The 21932-nt window shown below is 49.0% G+C and overlaps 1 protein-coding gene across 1 annotated transcript; it reads left to right on the forward strand.

The window, feature by feature from the left end:
* The first annotated feature begins 18445 nt into the window (after positions 1-18445).
* Positions 18446-19983, forward strand: GADD45G (growth arrest and DNA damage inducible gamma). Its single transcript, XM_025360757.1, has 4 exons — positions 18446-18602; positions 18859-18960; positions 19094-19307; positions 19396-19983. The coding sequence occupies exons 1-4, from the start codon at positions 18550-18552 to the stop codon at positions 19504-19506; spliced, it is 480 nt and encodes a 159-aa protein (XP_025216542.1). The 5' UTR covers positions 18446-18549; the 3' UTR covers positions 19507-19983.
* Positions 19984-21932: the final 1949 nt, after the last annotated feature.

Genomic DNA, 21932 nt, shown 5'->3' on the forward strand with positions numbered 1-21932 from the left:
CATGTCCTTTGCAGCAACATGGATGCAGCTGGAGGCCATTATCCTAAGCAAATTAGCACAGAAACAGAAAACTAAAGATTGCATGTTCTCACTTAGAAGTGGAAGCTAAATATTGGGTACTTGTGAAAATAAAGATGGGAAAAATAGGCACTGGGGAGTACCAGAGGGTGGGAGGGGGGCAAGAGTTGAAAAACTATTGGGTACTATGTTCAGTGTCTTGGTGATGATGTCATTCATACCCCAAATCTCAGCATCATGAAATATACCCAGGTAACAAACCTGCACATGTACCCTTGAATCTAAAATAAAAGAAAAAAAAAAAAGAAAAAGAAAAGGCAGATTGTCAGATTGGATTAAAAAAAAAAAAAGACACAAGTCTATTTTCTGCCTAAAAGAAACACGCTTTAAACATATAAACATAAATGTTTTAAATGTAAAAGACAAGGAAAGATATACTGTGTTTACACTAATCAAAACAAAGCTGGAGTAACTCTGTTAACAAAAACATAGCTTTCAGAGCAAGGCATGTGGCCAGGAAAAATTTCATAGTGAAAAAGGGGTCAATCACCAAGGAGACACAATAATCCTAAACATTTTTGTGTATAATAATAGAGCTTCAAAATATAAGAAGCAAAAACTCAAAGAACTTGATGGAGACATAAGCAAATCCACAATTGGATTTGAAGAGTTCAATAACCTCTTTCAAATGATTGATAGGATAATTAGGCAGATGTTCAGTGAAGATACAGGCGATTTCAACAATACTATCAACCAATTTGCTTTAACTGACAGAACATCCAACCAACGACAGCAGAACACGTTCTTTTTTATTTTTTTTGAGTGAGAGTCTCGCACTGTCGCCACCCAGGCTGGAGTGTAATGGCGCAATCTCTGCTCACTGCAACCTCCGCCTCCCGGGTTCAAGTGATTCTCCTGCCTCAGCTTCCCAAGTAGCTGGGATGACAGGCGCCTGCCACCATGCCCAGCTAATTTTTTGTATTTTTAGTAGAGATCGGATTTCACTGTGTTGGCCAGGCTGGTCTCGAACTCCTGACCTTGTGATATGCTTACCTCGGCCTCTCGGAGTGCTGGGATTACAGGCATGAGCCACTGTGCTGGGCGAACACATTCTTTTCAAGTTCATATGGAAAATTTGCCAAGACAGACCATAGTTCTGACCGTACAACAAGTGTCAAGTGTCAATACATTTAAAGGGATTCAAATCATAAAATGTTCTTTAGCCACAATGGGATTAAATTAGAAAACAACGAGAAATCTCTGGGAAGTCTCTAAATATTTGGGGCGAGATGCGGCACATTCAGGGTGATATGATTGTAGACAAAATCTCTAAATATTTGGAAATGAACATTTCTATATGCCTCATGGGCTGAAGAAGAAATCAAAAGGGAAACTAGGAATCATTTTGGACTGAATGAAAAGAAATATCAAATTTTGTGGCATGCTGCTAAAACAGTGCTTACAGAGAAATTGTATCACTAAACATGTATATTAGAAAACAAAGGTTTCAAATTGTTGATCTCAGCTTTCACATTAAAAAAGAAAAAACAGGCTGGGCGCGGTGGCTCACGCTTGTAATCCTAGCATTTTGGGAGGCCAAGGCGGGTGGATCACAAGGTCAAGAGATCGAGACCATCCTGGCCAACATGGTGAAACCTCGTCTCTACTAAAAATACAAAAATTAGCCAGGCGTGGTGGCGCACGCCTGTAGTGCCAGCTACTTGAGAGGCTGAGGCAGGAGAATCGCTTGAACCCCGGGAGGCGGAGATTGCAGTGAGCCGAGATCACGCCACTGCATTCCAGCCTGGCAATAGAGCAAGACTGTCTCAAAAAAAAAAAAAAAAAAAAAAGAAAGAGAACAAAAACTACCCCAAATAAGCAGAAGAAAGGAAATAATAAAGATGATAGGATGAATAAATGAAATAGGAAGATGATCAGAGGGACAATCAATCAATTGATTTGCGATGGAGTCTTGCTCTGTTTCCTAGGCTAGATTTGAACTTCTGGGCTCAAGCCATCCTCCTGCCTCAGCCTCCTCTATATCTGGGACTACAGGTGCACACCATCATGCCCAGCTAGAAGCTGATTCTTTGAAGAGAGAAGTAAAATTGATAACCTCTAGTCAGATTGACCATGAAAAAAACCTACAAGTTATCATGTCCAGAAGGATAGAGATGACATCACTACTGATTGTACCGATGTTAAAAGGGCACCAACAAAATGTAATGAACAAATTTATGTCAATAAACCTCACAACTTAAAACAATGGACAAACTCCTAAAGGACACAAATGACTAAATCTTACTGAAGGGGAAATAGAAAATGGAATCGCTCCATATGGATGAAAAATGTGGAATTTGGAGTTAAAAACCTTTCTAGAAAGAAAACTCCAGGCCCAGGTGGCTTCACTGGGGAATTCCACCAAATGCTTAAAGATTTTTAATTTAAAAATTTTTATTTTAAATCACGATTCTTATTTGGTTTATTTAATTATTAATTATTATTTTTGTTATTTTTAATTTTGAAGTTGCATCGCCCATTGTGACTGCTAAGTACTAGATTGCGTCACTGCACTCCAGCCTGGTGACAGAGCAACATTGTGTCTCAAAAAACAAACAAACAAACAACAACAACAACAAAACAACAACAAAAAAAGAAATTAAGATTTTGGAGTATTTGGCAATACTCCAATGTGATTAAGAGGGTGGACTCAGGAGTCAAAACACCAGGGTTCTGTCCTGACTCATACTTGCTGGGTCCTTGGGCAAATGACCTGACCTAACCTCTGGGAACCTCAGTTTCCCCATTAGCTGGGGTGGTAATATAGGAGTGCTGCCCCATAGGCTGTTGTGAAAATTAAATAAGAGTATGGAAGTGTCTGCACAGCGCCTGATGCAGAAGTGCTCAGTTGATGTTATTTTTATTTTTGAATGTTTTAGTGTTTTCAATGGCACTCAAAAAGGAACCAGCATCACAAAAGGGCCTTTTCAACTCAGGGGGACTTTTGTTCCAGAACAAATTCAGGTGAACAACCACAAACCTTTTAGTGGTTCAAAGAAGAAGGATGTGACGTGACATCACTTTTCAGTAGTGTGGATGGTCCAGTAGTATGGATCCTGTGATGTGATGTACAGTTTTTGTACACAGCCACAGCTCGGTGCTATTCATGGGACAGTTGACAAAATGAGAGGTCTAGGTGCCCCCCACCAAGGAGGTGAGGCCAAACCCACCTGGTCTGGCCACAAACCATAGACTGACCAGGAGGTGGGGTCCCTGACTGGCAGCTATTTCTGGCCCCTAAGGGGTAGGATGACATTAGTAGTAGGGTGGGGGAGAATTGAATTAAGCACAGGTAGATACTAGAGTCAGGTGTATGTGGTTCATGCACGGTGAAAACTGTTTTGCTGCTTTTGTAGTGTTTCCATGTTTTTACAAAGATGACCCAGAACGTGCCCTTTAAAACCAATCTCTTATCTTTTCTATACTTCCCAGAAATACAGGATGTTATGTCTATATGCATCCGAAATCTTGCTTGGGTGGGTCGTTGTACCACTGCCAGAGAGGCTTCATCTGCTAACTTGGACTGGATCCTAAGATCCACCCAAGCTGAGCTGGTAGCTGAGTGGAAGGTGCTGGCCACAGAGGCCTCTGTACAGGTTGGGGTGAGCCCTCCCACTCCTTCTTTATTTCTTTTCTCCGTCTTGATGCAAACAGATGGGCATGGCCAGTCCGAGTAGGTCTCTGGGCATTGGGATAGAAATTGGGGCTTCCAATGTGCTTCTGGAATTCTGAGTTAATGCTACTGTTTGAAATTGTGTATGTGCATATTCAAAATCATGGGAGACTTTTAAAAAATATCGTACCTTTTGAGTCACAAGGAGACTTCCTAAATGAGCCACACAATCCCAGGGTGGGAAAACCCCTTGTCTCCAGTTAAAACCTTCTAGTACTTAAGAAACCGTCAGGGCCAGGTTCAGTGGCTCAGGCCTGTAATCCCCAGCACTTTGGGAGGCTGAGGTGGGCGGATCACAGGGTGAGGAGTTTGAGACAGCCTGGCCAATATGCTGAAACCTTGTCTCTACTAAGAATACAAGAATTAGCTGGGCGTGGTGGCGGGCCCCTGTAGTCCCTGCTGCTTGGGAGGCTGAGGCAGGAGAATCACCTGAACCTGGAAGGCGGAGGTTGCAGTACTCCAGCCTGGGTGATAGAGTGAGACTCTATCTCAAAAAAAAAAAAAGAAAAAAAAAAAAAGAAAAAAAAAAAAAGGGCCGGGCGCGGTGGCTCAAGCCTGTAATCCTAGCACTTTGGGAGGCCGAGACGGGCGGATCACAAGGTCAGGAGATCGAGACCATCCTGGCTAACACGGTGAAACCCCGTCTCTACTAAAAAGTACAAAAAACTAGCCGGGCGAGGTGGCGAGCGCCTGTAGTCCCAGCTACTCGGGAGGCTGAGCCAGGAGAATGGCGTAAACCCGGGAGGCGGAGCTTGCAGTGAGCAGAGATCCGGCCACTGCACTCCAGCCTGGGTGACAGAGCAAGACTCCGTCTCAAAAAAAAAAAAAAAAAGAAACCATTAAGAAGATGCCAAACAGCAGGACTCTGTCTTTAACATCCATGAAGCCTGCAAAATGTAACCCCCCTCACTGCCCCTGTTAGCTGAGCCCAGGGGTGATTACAAGCCAGGGGTCAGGCGCTGCACTGGGGAGCAGCTGGCCTCGGCCTCAGCCTCAGATCGTTGCCTTGGCATGACCCCAGCAGCTGCCACAAAAGCAGCTTGCCAGGGGTCATCGCATTATTTATGCTTAGTTTGGCCCAATTACCAGCAATAAAAGTTCCATCAGAGCGTGTGCCTGGACATGCAGGGGGTGACATCTGTGTCCCCTGTGGGCTGGGGCAAAGCCGGCTCTGCTCTGGGCTCTGACTCCAGCACAAGCCTCTGCCACAGACCCATCCTGTCCTTAGGTCCGGCTGCAGTGTGGGCTAGCTGAGCGCATCTGCTCAGCTGAACTCAGTTATCCTGACACCAGAGGGGAGCCTCTGTCGCTAGGCAGGCCTCCCCCAGAGAGTGAAGTGCCTGGTGGGGATGAACAGGGTGAGGGAAGGAAGTGGCACTAGGGACCTGGTATCCAGACACCTGGCTGCACAACCCCTTGGCGCCCACTCCAGCAAGGCTAGGGCTCCAACCAGTGGCTCTAGGAAAGCTCTTCAAATGTTCCATTTTCTCTTTTGTTGTTGTAGTTTTTGGAGAACTCTCTCCTTCCCCAATCACAGTTATGAGGTCCCTTTCTCTGGGAGCCATTCTGGGTGGTCTTGTTTCTTTGCCTCCGTGGCACCCTATGGGTCTCCCGTCTGGCCCTGTGTGTCTGTCCCCTACAGGGCCCTGGTCAGCTGTGCAGCAGGCCCAGCACATGGCAGCGTGGGTGCACGCTTGCTGATTCACATTTGTTCCTTAAGCTCTTCTTCCTCCTTCGAGACCCTGCCTGTACACCTTCCTACATCCTCCTCCAGGCTGCCCACTTGAATTTGCGTCTTCCTTCTCTGTGTCCCACATCCCCCTGGTTGAGCTCTGCTCTCTGTTCTCATTCTGGGGGATACCTATGCTAATGTCATCCTTCCACTGTCCTGCCCTGGCCAAGAGACATGGATACTGCTTCCCTGCCCGGTACGGTGGCCCCGATGCTCCATGTGCATGACAGTGTTCAGAGTCAAAGATTGAGGACCCCACCCTGCTCTATGACAGAAGGCAGACAATCACCAAATAATAAAAGCATGGCCACAGGATGATACTAGGTATATGTGAGAGTCCTGGAAACTGGGAGAGGCGGTCTTCCTGCTGGAGTGTGGAAGGAGGGGGCACCAGGCAGAGCAGCTTCACTGCTCAGGCAGGAATGGAGCTGGGTCATGAAAGAGTAGAATTGTACCCGGGGCAAAGTGGGGCAGGGGGCAGGTGGCATAGCTGGTGTCCTGTTACCCCACTGCAGTGGGCCTCCGGTTGGAGTCTGCATCAGAAGCCCCTGCAGAGTTGGCTATAACACAGATCGCTGGGTCCCAGGGTTCGGGTGGTTGGGTGGGGCTAAAAATGTGCATTTCTAGGGAGTTCCCAGGTGAGGGGAGCATACTATGAGAACAACTGTTCTATGTGAACCCAACCCTGATGCAGTGCTAGGGCTGGGAGCTACTTGGGAGCTGTGTCCCCAACTGTGTTCCATAGCATCCTCCTTTTATGGTCCCCAACAAAGAGTTTTGTGGTCAAATGTGTGTTATCTGTGGCATGCCCAAACCTCGCTCTTGGAGATTCAAGGCATACTTGGATACAATGGAAGTCTCGGTGAGTCCTGCAGTAATGAATTAGACTTCTTTCAATCCAGCGTTTTCCAGAGCTATTTAAAAATGAAACACTCTTTGGCTTCATCCCTTCTGCCCTGGAGTGGGGCTCTACCGGGCGTCAGTCTGAGAAGCTGCTCCAGGACTGCATCTGTCCCCCGCCCCCTTGTGGTTGTTGGAGTCTGCAGGAGAGACCAGCCTTCCTTGCTCTTGCCTTCCCTATGAGACCCAATGAAGTGACATCCCAGGCTTTGTGAGTTTGTGTTTGCATGAGCTGTGGGCTGTCCCTCATCCAATGCCTTAGGCATCTTCCAGACTCTTCCCCACTCCCTTCTGTGGCTTTGTCTCTAGGGCTCTGGGGCACTCCTGTCAGGGGTACACACGAGGAGGGAGAACACCTAATGTCCAGCAAGGTTGGGAGATGCTCCACCAGAATATGGGCTTTCCGAGGTCAGAACGCAGTCCACTGCTCGATCCTCAGCCCCAGCTCACTGTCTTGCACACAGTAGGTGCTCAACTAATGCTTGTGGCAGAGGTTGAACTGCATTGACTCAGTCTGTCCTTCTTTCCCACGAATACATGAGAGCTGGCCCTTAGTGAAAACCAGCAAGGACTGCTCAGGGGCACACAATGATCCTGGGATGTGTGCAGAGTTCAGCTGGGGCAGACGCACTCAGAAATGGAGTCTTCCAGGAGCCCCATAGTCTTACATTCTGGAAGCAGGGGAGAGCTGTGCCCTTAGAAGCTGTGCCCTTGGGAGGGGCCAAGGCTATGAGGGGCTGCAATTCAGTGGACATTGAACTGTTTTGGAGGCTGGCTCTCAGCAGGCTCCTGGACACATGGATCTCTGCAGACTCCCCAGGCTTCTGGGTTATGAGGGGCAGGTCCCAGATGAGGCTGCACTCTGGAGGGCAACTGTGTCTCTGTACTGCCCGACCAGTGGGGTGTGGAGCAGAGCAGTGGCCAGCTCCTGACACTGGACATGCTGTGTTGTGAGGGCTGGAGTGGCCCAGGCTGACATGTTCTGCGTTGCAACAGCAGCATACAAACATCACCAGCAGGGGGAATAGGTCACAGGACTGGTCTTGTGCCCTGGAGAGGATGGCGCTTGGTGGCAGGTGGAGCATCAGTGTTTTCTTCTGTGGTGGTTTTGGAGGCAAGAGAAGCTTGTGCTTAGGACCTTGGGTCTTGCCTGCTGTCCAGAGCCTGTGTCCAGAGTGACCACTTCTCACCTGCCAGAGTTTATGGGTGAAATGATGAGGTCCAGGCCTGTTGTTCGTAAAGTGCTCAGTGCAAAGTGCTGGGTGAAAAATCCAGTTTACCTCTTAAGGAATGCCTAGATGATGCGACCTGTTTCTGCAGAATTTTGAGAAGAAGCTTTATTTGGGATAGTCTACATAGACGAATAGTTCAGGAATTGGCACCTTTGGTCATGTCTGTGTAAAAGTGGCCTGCTGAGCGGTGTCCTAACAATGTTGGGACCACTTTTACCAGCTCTGGTCCCCTTTCTGTCACCAGGTGCTGGAGTGAGCAGTACCCATCAGGGAGAGCAGTAGGTCTCTCTGCATCGCTCCCTATTAGTTATAAAGGGAAATGTCCATATACATTTTCTGACATAAACGGAGTGAGGAAGTCTAGTCACACTGCTTATTTATGACATATGTTGGAGAAAATATTCTACCTCCTTCCCTGCTAGAATTCATTCCGTTTACCCACTCTCTTATTCAGGGACTGCGTGGCACCAGCTGAGAGCCTGACACAGTGCTGGTGTGACCAGGTCCCCCCGCCACCATGGCCCAGCAGATCCCTCTCCTTGCCGCATCCACCCCTTTCCATCCTTCCTCCCTCCCTTTCCTGGGTCTGGCCTGTCATTTGCCAGTGGTTCCCAGACCCTTGAAGCAGGGATCCTTGTCTCTTTGTATACAGAGGATTCATTCCCAGCTGGAATGAGGCAGACACTGTCTTTGCTCATCCAGTCCCCTTCTCATGGGGACAGTGTATGGGACTGATCCAAGGCCCTGTGAGTGACTCAAAGGCCTGGCAAGACATCCTTGTGATGAAGGTTGTTACCACCACCGTACAGGAGAGGAAAGAGGCAGGAAGCACCACTGTGATCCAAGATTCTCCCCTTAGGGCATATTGGCCCTAGGTGGCCTCGTGGTGGCCTCCTGGCAGGTGCTGAAGGGTGGGGCAGAGAGATGCTCAAAGCCAGGGACCAGCAGGAGCAGAGGCGAGCTGGAAAATAGCAGAGATGGATGGAGCTGGGCAAAGGAGAGGATGGGGGAGCTGCACGGCTCCATGGCACCTACTCCGACAGGGTTGCCATCCTCTTCCTCATTGAACTTAGTGCCTGTTGCATCCTAGAGCAAGGCAGGGGCCAGGACACGCATACCTCCATGAGGAGGGTGAGCCTCTCCAGGTAGGATGGCTACTTAGATCAATTATCCTGGGGAAGAGCAAGAGCGGTGGGATCCAGCCTGAGAAGACAAGGGGAAGGCTGGGTAGAGCCGTTTGGTTCAGCCACCCTGAGCTGGGTCATCTGTCGTGGAAACCAAGAGTGAATAGAGCAGCCCACTGTCCTCTCGGCCATGAACTATTTCTTGCTGTAAACTCTTCAGTAAAATGGAAATGCACCATCTAGGCTCTCTTCTGGGCTGTTTTTTAAAAAATTAATATTACAGTTTAATGTGGATTCAGGGGAACTAATAAAAATTTCCCATCTGTTCAAAATATCAGGGAAGGATGTGAATGTATATACTCAACAACTCCTGATAAGCGAAAGAGCCTGGGTTTGCTGCTGAGTTTTCTCCAGTGCTAACCGAGCACATATACTAGTGACTGCAGCCACCCTGCTCTGATGACCTCCGACATCCTCCTGCAAAACACACTCACTGATTCCAAAGGGCAGAATAGCGACTTTAGGCTGGAGAAACCTGGCAGACACCATCTTGGTCAAATGGTCATCACCCCATGGCAATCAAGAACCAGAGGACAAGTCGAAGCACATGATCCTGATATGACACACCAAGAAGGACACAGCATCACCACTGTGATGGTCCAGTTAATGGTTTATCACCTGAATCGAATCAGGAGGAAAGAGCAGACAAGCTAGCCAAACCCCAGCAGTGTGTGGAGTGGAGGCGGAGAGGAGTCTGTAACATAACAGGCCTGAACTCTTAAAAAGATATCAATGCCATGAAATGTTACTGTCACAAAGCAAAACTCAGGAACGGTTTCGGATTCAGGGAGATGACAGAGACATGACTACTGAATGGACCCGTGATCCTGGACTTTCCTTTGCTACAGAGGACATCGCTGAAACAACTGACAAAAATCTCAGCATGGTCTGTAGATTAGATAATTATGTCAATATTAATTTCCTGAATGTCATCATTTTACTATAGTTTATAGATTTAGGATAATATTCTTTTTTTGGGAAATATATATTGAAATATTTAGTGGAAAAGAGGCATCATGTCTGTATCTCACTCTCAAATGGTTCAGAAAATAATATATATACTTGAAGGAGAGAGAGAAGGCTGAAACAAATATAGTAAAATGGGGGAATCTGAGTGAAAAGTACATGGGAATACTTTGTTTTACTATTTATATAATTTTCCTATCTTTGAAACTTTGTCAAAATTTAAAAAAATTTTAAAATACCTCCAAAATACAGAGGCTTAAGAGAGAAGATTGTGTCTTGTCTACTGAACACAATAGTGTGGAGTGTACAGGCTAGCAAGGAGGCTCGGCTCCACACAGCCATGCAGGACCCCAGGCCCCTTCCCTTTGACTGCATGATTGAGTCACAACAGCAAGGAGGAGAAGGAACCTAGTTGGCCAGCCCATAACTTCTGTTTGAGCAAGGGAAGTAGAGGAACTGGGGCCCAAGACCACCCCATGCAGCAAGGGAGACTGGGAATGCAGTCTCTAGCTGGGAGTTCCTGTGCAAAGTCAACACACCATTACTGTGGATCATCAGAGAGCAGACCTGGGGGCTCATGAGCAGTCTGCCCCCTCACCTGTTCTTGGATTCAGAGGTAATCTGGAGTGGCCATGACCGTGACGAGCCTGAAGGTTCTGCGTCTAGTTTATATTTCTCACATCTGCCCTTGCCTGACAGCGGCTTCCCCTGGGGGCCTCACACCATCCTGCCCCTTAGCTTCTGAAACAGCGCCTCTCATCCACACTACACCTTGCACCTTTTAGCAAACCAATGACCACACACTTGTGTGCATGCATGTATGCATTACCCTGGGATCTGATTAAAAGGCAGATTCTGATTCCATGAGGCTAATTAGCTCCCAGGGGAAGCTGAGGCTGCTGGCCCTGGATGCACTGGGCAGCAGAGGTCTATGGGCATCTTCAGGGTGCACTTGCGTGCTTTGCAGATGAAGGAGCTGCGACTCCTGTTCCTTCTGAGAGGGCAATGCCGGGCAGTGTTGGGTGCATGGGAAACCCACCAGCAAATGGGACTCACTTTGTCTGGAGTGGATATCATGCCGCATATGGGATTTCAGCTGTGTCAGGCTGTTCGTGTCAGGTGTTGCTGAAGAGATTGGGAAATTAGACAGGGTTTTGGAGGAAGTCACCTTGTAGGTCCCTCCCAAGTTTAAATTTGCCTGTGGGTTTATGAGTAAGAAAAAACCTATATACTTCACATCATGTGGCTGACAAGGGGAATTCAGAACCAAAGACCATGGGAGATTCAGAGCATTCCTGATTTTGTAAGAAAAGCAGGGTATACACCCTGCCTGATCCTTCCAAGCACAGCTGAGCTGCATGGGAGGCTGTGCCCCAGGGCAGCTGTTCAGCTGTGAGCCAATGCTCTGCCTGTGGTGTGGCCTCATGAACCTAGGGCTGGAGGCCTGGCACATGCTGGCTAGAATTCTAGCTCCACCACTGGCTGTGTGCCTTTGGGCACGTCGTTAATCTCCCTGAAACTGAGTACTCCTATCTGTGAAGTGGGCACGGGTATTACAGTTGACACAGGAACGCTCCCTGACGGTGGGGTCTGTTCTCCTTGGTGGTGGTGGTTCATACTGCCCTGACTACCAAACCCTACTGCACCATCCTCTGAGCTGGCCTGACTTCTTGGGGGCTACCCAGCAGTGGCACAATGGGATCTGAGCCCACTGTCACCAGGGTCCGCTGCATCTGGATATTAACCTTCATGTGGGATGAGAGCCCACGGGCTCACCAGAAACACGCTTAAGGGGCAGCACTTGCAGGCCTGGAACGGTTTAGGCCAGCTGAAGTGCAGAGGCTGCTTTTTTGGGGCTGGGAGCGATATTCTCTTTGACCACAAGATGTCACCCTGCAACCATGATATCGGGACAGGCACCGTCGGATTCAGGGTTCCTGAGGAGAACCCAAAGTGGTTTTGAAACCTCCTTTTCACCTGGATGCTCTCCTTGTCCTTGGTGGTCAAATGGTTTGTTCTAAAGGCTCGAGAAAAGGTTTCACAGTGAAGTTCATCTGTTTCCTCTTGCTTCGGAGAGGAGCTCCGAACACCCAGCTTTGTCACCTCCCAGCTGTGTGACCTTGAGCAAGTTGTTCAACCTCTCTGTGCCCAAGATTCCTCATGCCTAAAATGGTGATAATAGCACCTACATCACGAGTTTCTTATGAGAATTAAATGATGTTTTCAAAGTGCTTGGAACTGTGCCTGGTGCAGAGCAAGTCCTGGAAAAGTCTAGTAAATAAAATAATAACAATACTACTACTAATAGTGTACTCAAGGAGTGCCCCACCCTTCTCAAACAGACAAAATTCAAACACTGAAAAATTAAATCCTACCCTAGAGTCTCAAGCACAGGTTGAGTATATTACATGTTTTGAAATTTTAGAATTCCCTGCTGTGTTATGTAGGCAATGGAAACAATTTTCATAATTTATTGCTGTAATTCATTTCTGGGAAATAGACATTTTCACCAAGAAGGGGGTGAAAGATAATTTCTTCCATTGCTACTTTTGCCTCGCTGTGCGCAGAGGATTCCCCAAGGGTCCTGGGAACCGCAAGTCTACGGAAAGGTGCCGTCCAGGGTGTTTGGTCCTGACTTGCCTGCTGGCCTTCCTTCCTGTCTCCAGCATGTTGCCTGGGATTCCATCCCAGTCATACCAGAGGTAACCTCTGAGTACAGTTATGACGATTTTCACTCAGTCACAGGAGCAGACCGGCGTCAGATGGCAAGAGGAGGAGTGCAGGAATCAAAGGTCACAGTCTCAGGAGCAAAGCCCCACAGACGTCTGGCTTCTGGATCTGTGGCCATATGGTCAAAGATTGCTCTGCACGATAACCTCCACAGCAGTCAGGTTGAGGATGTCTGGCACTGAAGTTACTCCATTTGAGAAGTTTTATATATTTGTATTAAATAAAATTGAATTGTAGAATGTTTAATTGCAGAAAATCACAGTGAAGGAAGTTAAAAATCACTTATAATCTCATCACTCCAAGATACAATCACCATTTCTGCTTTGTGACTTTATACAGTGATAGTCGTGTACGCTGAAAGTTTTTGCAAAATTAGAATCGCGCAATTTTATATTTTGCTTTTTTCATGTGATATCATGCCAGGAACTAAGCTTCAGAACTCCTTCTTATGGTTGCATAATGTTTCATTTCTGGTTACACCATGAGTTAACACTAGCCCCCTATAATTTTTTCTAATTTTTCACTATTTTAAGAAATGTTGCAATAAATATTTGATTGTCATATACATTTTTGAATGGCTTTTTTTGGAGAGCTTAATTAATGGGTATTTAATGGGCTAACAAGCATGGATTCTTTTTACCGTACACTTTAAATCATCTGCTAACTCTTTGCTCAAGGTCAAAGTTAGCAAGCAGCTAAGCCCAGCTTTGAGTCCTGCTCCACAAAGTTTAAACTCCGATGTCAAAGTGCCTTTTGGATGTTGTTAGTACCTTTTAGCTTTTGGAACATAAAAGAAGGAAGGCTTTACTTTGGAAGTTCTGTGGTTCTATTACTCTATTATATGCTACATGTAAACGTTTCCAGAAATCTGTTAGAAAAGAAAGGTTACTGCCAATCCAAATGCCTGCAGGGACCAGGAAAATGCCAGACAGGGCATACACACACCAGCGGGCCTGATGTGACATTTGGGACGTGCTTACGGTGACAGAGAGGATGTGTGCCATCCCCTACACAAATGAACAAGTCAGACTTGAATTTGTAAGTCTTTCGGGACACTGTGCACCAAGCTAAACCCGTCTGTGGGCCGAATGGTCACCAGGAGCAACCTTATAAGACCTCAATAAGGTTCATGAGGGGTAAAGGGCACAATTTTTATTTCCTAGGTTGGGAAACCAAGGTTCAGAAGACTCGGCTGCGGAGTCAAGCTGGGAAGACCGCACGTCTGTGGCTTCTCGAGGGTTTTCAGCTACAGTGCGGGCTGGTGTCTGTCACTGCCTAGGACTGACAGGTGCCATGAATCATTCCTTACCATCGATGGAGAAAGGAACAAATGCATAAATAATGTATCCTTCCCCCTCAATTACTTTGAAGGATTTCCCTGGGCTAATGTTAACCTCTTTCACGCCATGTAAGTGCTTACCCAAGAAAAACTGCTCCTTCCAGAAAGCCTTTCCGTAAGCATGACTGACCAGAAATGTCCAGCTTTTGCTAGGTGTGTGTGTGTGAGGTGTCCTCCTTTCTCAGCTTCCTGTGTCTTGTCTCAGTCATCATCCGAAGCCTACCCCATGTGCAGATCCACACTTCACCCAGAGTAAGGAGGAGGGCGTGGTGGTGGTGAGGGCCAATGCAATGGTGAAGGCATCTGAGATGCACCTGCTGGGTTTTAAGTAATAGTTTTTATGTGTCCTGCATGAAAACTTGGCTTCTTTTTGAGTTAATGTAGTATTGTCACTGACTTACTGCTGCCCCCTATCATTCAAGAGTTCTTTTGGACCAAAAAACAACAAAAAAAAACCCAAAATACTCAACAGAGGACCCCCGAGGAGACTTGTTCTGGCTCGAGAAGGGGCTGGATGGGGGGGAATAGTGAGGACAACATGAAACCGTTTGGCAAGAGGCCAGCCCAGAGTGCTCCAAGAGCCCTGTGCTGACATAGGACATTGTCCTGCACAAGCTGAGACACAAATGATGCTTAACCTTTTTGGTTTCATCTTTAGGAACTTGGCCCCTTTATTTTGTGCTTCAAACTTCAGTTTCTTGATTGCAAGCGCAAACGTCTGCAGGTGACAGGAAGGTGATGTAAATGAACAAAGCAGCAGGGTGTCCTCAGCTGGGGTCTGGTGGGGATTGTGGTGAATGGGAGAGCAGTGCCCATTGCGGGATCCCAGTGCCCCCGATCCCTGCTGAAGATTACCAAGGTGGGGAGCGAATTCTAGGTACATCATGGCCAAATCCACCCATTTTCCAAGAGAAGCTAGAAATCCAGATGTTTATATGAATGCAGCTAACTTTGAAAAGTGGTAGTGAATCTGACTTTGCCTAAGACACCTCATAGGCCAACGAAATCCCACCTGCAGCCTGCATGGGGCTGGTGTGCAGCCAGCAGCTTGCATCCCACAGCCTCTGGCTGGACGGTAGTGGCTTCGGGCATATTGCTTGGGTAGGATAAGGGCATACACCTACTATTTAATAACGATGTTGTGCACTCTCCACACATAAGTAACATGTGAGAATGCAACAAAGAATGTCTCCTAAAGCGTACTGCTTACTTAAAGCTCATTTCCTTCTGTACCCAGATGAAAGACATCTGCCCATCAATGACCTAGTCAAGCCATGAAAGAATGAGAAGCACATTTCAGAGAATGTGTTAATAAAAACAGTTCAACTATAAACATTTCCAAAAAGGTTTTAAAATAGAGCATCTCTGAGGATATCCCTTTAAGTAAGTCACCATCACCTGCATTATTGAGATTTAGGGGAAGGTTTAGGGGTGCCGTCACAGGAAGCTCAGGGCAACATCTCAGCCACCTGTGACCTGAAGCACAGAGCAGGCTAAGTCCCCCGGGAGAGCTGTGGCCACAAAGCCGTGTAGTGGGACATTCTAGATCCTCAAACTTCTTCTAGTGGGCATTGCCCACTCCTCAACACAGGGGCATCCCAGGCCCAGAAGCTTTGAGCATGTGACTGAACTGAAGATGCATGGTGGTGGGTCTGCTGGAAGGCCAACTTTGCCTGCAGACAAAATGGTTCTTCCCTAATTGAGATGGAGGCTTTGGGGCCATTGGGACTGACCTAATAAAGCAAAGCGGTGCTGTATCATGTGTCAAAAAGGCAGTTTCCTGAAATTGAATACTTTAAAAATGTGAGCAGAGTAGAACAGCCCCAGGCGTTGTCAATCATCCCTCCTGGTCCGGGCTAGCTCAGCAGGGACTGCAAACGCACCCGCCCCTGATCCAAAGTCGGGAGTATTCAGTAGTGGCCTTCCTCTGGGAGGAGGGGCTGAGGCTTCAGGCCTAACCTTTGTTTTCTCTGGCCTGGCATGTGGGCAGATTTTAGTGTTATAAATTGGAGGGGTGGAGTGCTAGCATGTTAAGTAAATTTTATTTCCAGCATTTCCTGGAGACCTGTAACTAATATATTAAAAAAAATGTTTAATAGTAGGCCGGGTGCAGTTGCTCATATCGGTTATCCCAGCACTTTGGGAGGCCGAGGTGGGTGGATGACGAGGTCAGGAGTTTGAGACCAGCCTGGCCAACATGGTGAAACCCCGTCTCTACTAAAAATACAAAAATTAACCCGGCGTGGTGGCACACCTGTAGTCCCAGCTACTCGGGAGGTCGAGGCAGGAGAATCGCTTGAACCCGGGAGGCGGAGGTGGCAGTGAGCTGAGATCGGCTCACTGCACTCTGCCTGGGCGACACAGCGAGACTCGGTCTTAGAAAAGAAAAAAGAAAAGAAAAGAAAAGAAAAAAGAAAAGAAAAGAAAAGAAAAAAGAAAAGAAAAGAAAAGTTTAATAGTTTTAGAAGAGTAATACCTATGTTCCAATCACTTAAAATTAACGTATTTTATCCAATCAAGGCATATCATCATTTTATACACCAAGAGAGAAAGAAAAGAAACTAGCGAACAAACGGGGCATAATGCCTCCTGGCCCCGCTTCCCCCTATGCCCACGTCCTTAGGAGACACCTCTGGAGTTCAGAAATGCTAGGAGAGCAAGTTCTTCATTCTTACAATCCAGGATCGGCCGGGCTTTTGCAGCTCTCCTCTGCCGGGAAGCCGCTGGGAGGCGCAAGACGCCAGTTTCTCACTTTGGCAGAAGCGCCTGCCTGTAAGCGCAGAATGAAAACTTCCCCATAGCAAGTTCAGAAGTACCTTGTACATTCACCACCCACGTGAAGAAAGCCTGAATGAAAGGAACAAAGAAAGCCTCGACGTTGTTTACTTTCCCATTATCGCCCCAGTCTTGCGGCAGGGCCCGGGTTTCCATCCAATCCACCCGGCCCACCACTGTCCCGGCCAGTCTCCAAGGCCTCACCCAAAAAAGGGGAGCACTGAGGTGTCCCCAGCGCGCCTTTCCACGTAGAACAGAAGGCGCAGACACCAAAAGTGCTGCGGTCAGTGGGTGAATCCTCTGAAAGTGCCAGCGTGTATGGTCAAGTGGCAGCAACCTCTAGCCTATTAAACTCTCTCAAGATCCAGACTTTTATTCTATTGCTGGAAAAAAGGCTTTTTACATATGCTTATTTAAGTAATTAAAATATTTCAACATGGCATAAGACGTAGGGGCTCTTACTCCATCAGTACTGGATGGGAATCTCCTTTTGCCCTCTACTCCCCAGGGTAACTGCAGCCCCATCTGAATGCGTTTTGCAGCCCTTACTGGGGTTCATATTAATGCGCAGCTTGGACAGGGCTCAGTGGGCCCGGCCGGGCAGCTCCGTGGCCGACCGCCTCCACCGCCCTTCCCCCGCACCAGGCCAATGCAAGGGTGTGTGTGTTGGGGGAGGGGAGGAGAAAAGGGATTCAGGATCTTTTTAACCTGCCTGTAGATGGCGCCCCGGGAAAGAGATTCCGAACTACATCCCCTAAGCTCCAAGGGCCGCAGCCGCGGGGTCCCGGCCAGAGGGCGTCCAGTCGCGAAGGCTGCGCAGCAGCTCTCTGTTCTTCCCAACTCGCGCGGCTGCTCGGCACCCGTGCGAGGAACGGGTGGAAGGGAATTACATGTAGCAGGGCCAGTACAGGCGGCGCGTACTCAGGGACCACGGAGTGGCACTCAGCCTCGACCCCACGCGCCAGGCAGCCTGGCGACCCCCACGCGCGGCGGGGGCCTGCCCACCCCACCCGGCGGCAGGTGGACAGTGTTGCTATGAAGAGAAAGCCTCGATTGTCCCTACTGCAAACCGCCACACGCCAGACCTCTGCTATTGTGCGCCCTCCATAGAAATGCAAACGAGCGGCGTGCGCCGGCCGCAATCTGCTCGCCCCCGCCCGCCCCCTTCTCCGGCGCCCCGCTGCTCTCGGCCAAGGGCGGGGAGGTGGGGTAGGATCTTCCAGCGACTACTCAATGTACACATTGAGTATGCCTGGCAGGCATTACCAGCGCGCTCCGGACGCTAGTGGTCAGCTGCAGGGGGCTGTGCCCACTGCCTTTTGCAAGCCTTTAACTGGCGTTACCTGTTTTTACCTTAATTTCCTGCTCCAATGCAACAGTCTCATAAACTTCAAATTAAAGAAAAGAAACAAATAGAAAGGTAGCAATAAAAAATGGAAATAAAATTCCTTTTGATTCTATAAAGGTGCTTTTCGCAAATTGCAGCATCATATTAGCAAACAAGGTTTTTGTGGATTGGATTTTTTTTTTTTTTTTTTTTTTTTTTTTTATTTTTTCCTTTTAAGGACTTCAAAAAAAAAAAAAAAAAGAAAGCCAGGCGAGATGAAATCTGCAGGCTCCAGTCTGCCTGGTAACACCCCAACAAAAGCGGCAGATTTGAGGCATTGTCATCCCCCGCACCCCTCCCCACGTGGCCTTCTGGCACGAGCCGCGGGCTCGCCGTCTCATTTACATCAGAAAGCGGGTGCCGGCCAATAGGCGGGCAGCCTCGCGCCAGCTGGCGGCGCCGCACCCACCAGCCTATATAAGGAGGCGCAGCGTAGCCCGGGCGCACTCGCTGGTGGTGGGCGCGCCGTGCTGAGCTCTTGGTCTCAGGGTGTTCGCCCGCGTCCCCTCCGCGCTCTCCGCTTGTGGATAACTTGCTGTTGTTTGATCGCACTATGACTCTGGAAGAAGTCCGCGGCCAGGACACAGTTCCGGAAAGCACAGACAGGTGGGTTTCAGGCCGCTGAGAAAGCGGCTGGTCAGTCGGCGACCGTCAGGGTTCTCCAGGGTGGGAATCCGCGGGATAGGAGCCGAGCCCGGGGGTGCGGGCGTCAGATCCGGGTTGGAGAGCCGGGGTGCGGGCGCCAAGCCGGGATTGGAGTGTGGTTGGAGTTGGAGAGCCAAGGGTGAATCCCCGTGGCCGGGGCTCGGGGCTCCACCGCGCCCCACGGCCGTCTCCCGCTCACTAGCTGGCTCCTCCGCAGGATGCAGGGTGCCGGGAAAGCGCTGCACGAGTTGCTGCTGTCCGCGCAGCGTCAGGGCTGCCTCACTGCCGGCGTCTACGAGTCAGCCAAAGTCCTGAACGTGTAAGTGTAGACGCGACCCAGGCTGGGAGACAGGGGCGGGGATGAATGGCGAAGAGACCGGCGGATGGCAGGGGTGGCTGCGGGAGAACTCGGTTTGCCGGTTCTGACCTTGGTCCCCGTCTTGCCCTCGCAGGGACCCCGACAATGTGACCTTCTGCGTGCTGGCTGCCGATGAGGAGGACGAGGGCGACATCGCGCTGCAGATCCATTTTACGCTGATCCAGGCTTTCTGCTGCGAGAACGACATCGACATAGTGCGCGTGGGCGATGTGCAGCGGCTGGCGGCTATCGTGGGCGCCGGCGAGGAGGCGGGCGCGCCGGGCGACCTGCACTGCATCCTCATTTCGGTGAGTACAGCCCCGTCCGGTCTCCGCCCCGGTGTAGTTCCCGCCTCGGCCCGCGGCCAGCCAGGCTGACCCTGCTCTCTCTCAGCAGAACCCCAACGAGGACGCCTGGAAGGATCCCGCCTTGGAGAAGCTCAGCCTGTTTTGCGAGGAGAGCCGCAGCGTTAACGACTGGGTGCCCAGCATCACCCTCCCCGAGTGACAGCCCGGCGGGGACCTTGGTCTGATCGACGTGGTGACGCCCCGGGGCGCCTAGAGCGCGGCTGGCTCTGTGGAGGGGCCCTCCCGAGGGTGCCCGAGTGCGGCGTGGAGACTGGCAGGCGGGGGGGGCGCCTGGAGAGTGAGGAGGCGCGGCCTCTCGAGGAGGGGCCCGGCGGCAGCAGGGCCAGGCTGGCCCGAGCTGAGGACTCTGCAAGTGTCTGGAGCGGCTGCTCGCCCAGGAAGGCCTAGGCTAGGACGTTGGCCTCAGGGCCAGGAAGGACAGACTGGCCGGGCAGGCGTGACTCAGCAGCCTGCGCTCGGCAGGAAGGAGCGGCGCCCTGGACTTGGTACAGTTGCAGGAGCGTGAAGGACTTAGCCAACTGCGCTGCTTTTTCAAAACGGATCCGGGCAATGCTTCGTTTTCTAAAGGATGCTGCTGTTGAAGCTTTGAATTTTACAATAAACTTTTTGAAACAAACTTATGCTCTTTATTGAGGGTAGGGGATCTTTGTGTCGGGGGAGGTGGTGCGCAGGGTTTCAGAGGATTGCTGGAACTCCGTGGAACTGATGGCACCTGTTCCGTCTTCCTGTCGGGCAAGAATGACAGGCTCCTCCGCGCTGGCAGAGGGAGGGCATGCTGCCCAGTGCTAGGGTAGAACTTGAGCCTGGCTCCTACTTTTCTCCTTTTAGGAAGATTTTAAACTTGCAAAACAGGAGCATACTTGAGAAAAGACATCAGTGCAGCAGCTGAAGTCTTGCCTTCCAAGGCGATAACAGTGACCTCTACCTCCCCTCCCCCTCCCTCGGCCCTCCTCCCCCTCCCTCCCACAGCTGCTTATCGGAACAGCTTGCCGGAGGCCGCAGGCTTTCCTGCACAATGAGCATTGCCTTCTGCAGGCCCTGCCCTTTGTGGTCCCTGAGGACGGTGGCAGGCTGCTCCTGCTCTTGGGGACATTTTCCTCTTAGATGCTCTGACACAAAGCAATGCTACAAAGGTATTAATACCAAATATGACATTGATGACTGCATTTAAGTATGAGTCATTACTTTGTCATGGCTGTAATCGAACTTGGAAGATCTGAGAAAAAATTGGAAGGCAGCATCTATATAAATAGGCATGAGCAATTCTGAGGGGGCCTGGCATCTGCTATCTACTATTTTGAGTGTTCTCTGCCCACATCAGAGTTACGAGGATTGCTGCTATTCACAATTCCGTTTAAAGACTCATAGGAAAAAAAAAATTAAATATTTTAAGCCAAGACTTTCTTTAAGAAGGAAGGAGGGGGAAATGCCCTGATCGAATCAATCTTTTTTATGAGACAGTATGGCTTGAGTTGGTTCTGTGTCTAACTAGTTGCTTCATCTGGGGAAATACATGTGGGGCCCTTGTGCTCTCAGCTAGGCTGCCAAGCAGGCCGAGCCTTCTGGGAAAAGGACACGTGGTGTGCTGTCTTCAGTCCTTGGGGTGGCTGATTTACCTTGTTGAGTGCCACTTCCTAAAATTCTCTCCAAATTACAGGAGGATTCTTGAGGCAACAGGAAAACTACTGAATTACTCTTCTTGCCATGAAAGCATCCTGTTTTCCTTTTATCAGCTCCTAAAAACATCTGCTGCTCAATGGGACAAAAGCCCAGATAAAAAGTTCAGTTGTGTTTGTGCCCAATTTTCATGACTATTTTACCTATTTGCTGCTTGAAGTCTTAAGGTTTTCTTATTGAGGTAGTCTTGGGGTGGGCCTACCAGTCTGTGTTCCCGCAAAATGACCAGAACATGCTATTGGAAACACAAAGTAGACATGATTACTTTAAATGAGTAAATTCAGCAGAACATTATACAGAGCAGGTAGGCAGACCCTCCTGTTGGCCAAGCAAGCCTTGCAGAACATGAGGTTGCAAGCCCTTGGTTTTTTGATTAGAGCTTGTTGTGAGGCCACCTGTTAGAGCTCCAGAATTTGCAGGGAAAAAAATGCATGATGGAACACAGTAGCATGCCCAAAAGTTGTGCTAAACTTTTTTTTTTTTCTTTTTGATGAACTGGCGTTTAATGCTATTAACATGAACTAACCCAGAAGGCAGATAATAAAATGCCCAGTGTTTATAAACACGTAATTGCATTTAATACTTCCAACAACCCTAAGTGATCATGCATATATAAGCCCTTAATGCATGGTAATTGTCACAACATATGTGTTGAGGTGACCCAGAGAGACAAGCACAATGCCCGGCATCTGGAAATCACTGAATGAATGTTAATGACAGTAATACTTAAAAGCTAATGAAGATATTTGTCTCAGAGCACAGAACTCCACGTGAACTAGTGGGTTTTGGACCAGCCATCTGGTTTCAGGACCAACACATTGCTGCCATGAACTTCCAGGTGCTGGAGCACTTGCAGCAGGTTTATTTTGGAAAGAAGACTATTTTCAT

This window comes from Theropithecus gelada, chromosome 15 (assembly GCF_003255815.1).
Source record: "Theropithecus gelada isolate Dixy chromosome 15, Tgel_1.0, whole genome shotgun sequence".
Lineage (NCBI taxonomy): Eukaryota > Metazoa > Chordata > Mammalia > Primates > Cercopithecidae > Theropithecus > Theropithecus gelada.